Raw genomic sequence first — 1112 nt, 5'->3', positions numbered from 1 at the left:
TGGGGATGCTGAGGTTGAACAACCTGCTAGAACAGAAGGAAAAGCAAGGAGAGCAAAAAGAAATTATAAGAGGATTATGTTTGATACTACTTGTAAATTAATAGTTTGGGAGCTTGGACTTTGTTTTACAAATGTTGGAGAGTTTAGAAAAGCTCTTACTAGATATGTTGTTCAAGAACATGTAGAGTTAAATAAGTTTGTGAATGAATCAAAAAAGGTTAGAGTAAAGTGTGTAGATGGTTGTCCATGGTTGTTGTTTTCAAGCATTGATTCCAGGACTACAGATTTTCTAGTTAAGAAGTACATTCCAGTCCACAAGTGTAATGCCACAACAAAGAATAAATTGGTGAATTCTAAGTACTTGGCAGAAAGGTACAGGGACAGAATAACATCAGAACCTGGAATTAGAGTTTTTCAGATTCAAGAGTTAGTAAAAAATGATTTGGAGGTATATATAAAGAGGACTGTAGCAACAAAAGCTAGCAACATTGTGTTGCAGAAAATTATGGGTGATCATGTAGAGGAGTTCAAAAGAATTTTGGATTATAGGGATAAGCTTTTAAAGACCAATCCAGGTAGTACATGTGTAGTGAGGCTTAGTGAAGAAACTTTTGAAGGCGGAAGAAAATAGTTCTAATCTTTTTACATATATTTTGATGCTTTGAAGAGAGCATTCAAAGCTGGTGTCAGGAGATGTATTAGGTTTGATGGTTGTTTTTTGAAAGGTGTTTGTAAGGGTCAATTACTTGTGGCTGTTTGTAAGGATGGTAATAACCAGATGCTACCACTAGCTTGGGCAGTGGTTGAAGTTGAAAACAAATTCACTTGGAGATGGTTTGTTAGACTTCTAAAAAATGATCTTGAGCTTGGAGATGGGTATGAAGTGACTACTATTACTGATATACAGAAGGTAACCTCATATATTTTCTCTTATTCATTTTCTATTTTTTTGGGACCTATTTTATACTTATGTCAACTGATATATTTTATTTTTTTAAGGGTCTTGACAGTACAATTTCAGATTTACTGCCAAATGCAGAGCAAAGAATGTGTGCTAGATATGTTCTAGCCAACTGATCTAAGGATTGGAGAGGTATTAAAAGAAGAAACTG

At 34.5% G+C, this 1112-nt stretch overlaps 1 protein-coding gene across 1 annotated transcript; it reads left to right on the top strand.

The window, feature by feature from the left end:
• Positions 1-76: 76 nt before the first annotated feature.
• Positions 77-910, top strand: LOC124891961 (the record flags this gene model as incomplete). Its single annotated transcript, XM_047403477.1, has 2 exons — positions 77-586; positions 668-910. Coding segments are annotated over exons 1-2 (753 nt in total), but the record flags the coding sequence as incomplete, so codon positions are not given.
• Between the last annotated feature and the right edge of the window lie 202 nt (positions 911-1112).

This window comes from Capsicum annuum, unplaced genomic scaffold (assembly GCF_002878395.1).
Source record: "Capsicum annuum cultivar UCD-10X-F1 unplaced genomic scaffold, UCD10Xv1.1 ctg42709, whole genome shotgun sequence".
Classification (NCBI taxonomy): domain Eukaryota; kingdom Viridiplantae; phylum Streptophyta; class Magnoliopsida; order Solanales; family Solanaceae; genus Capsicum; species Capsicum annuum.
Note: the sequence above shows the minus strand (reverse complement) of the source record. Positions and strands in the feature narration are given on the sequence as shown.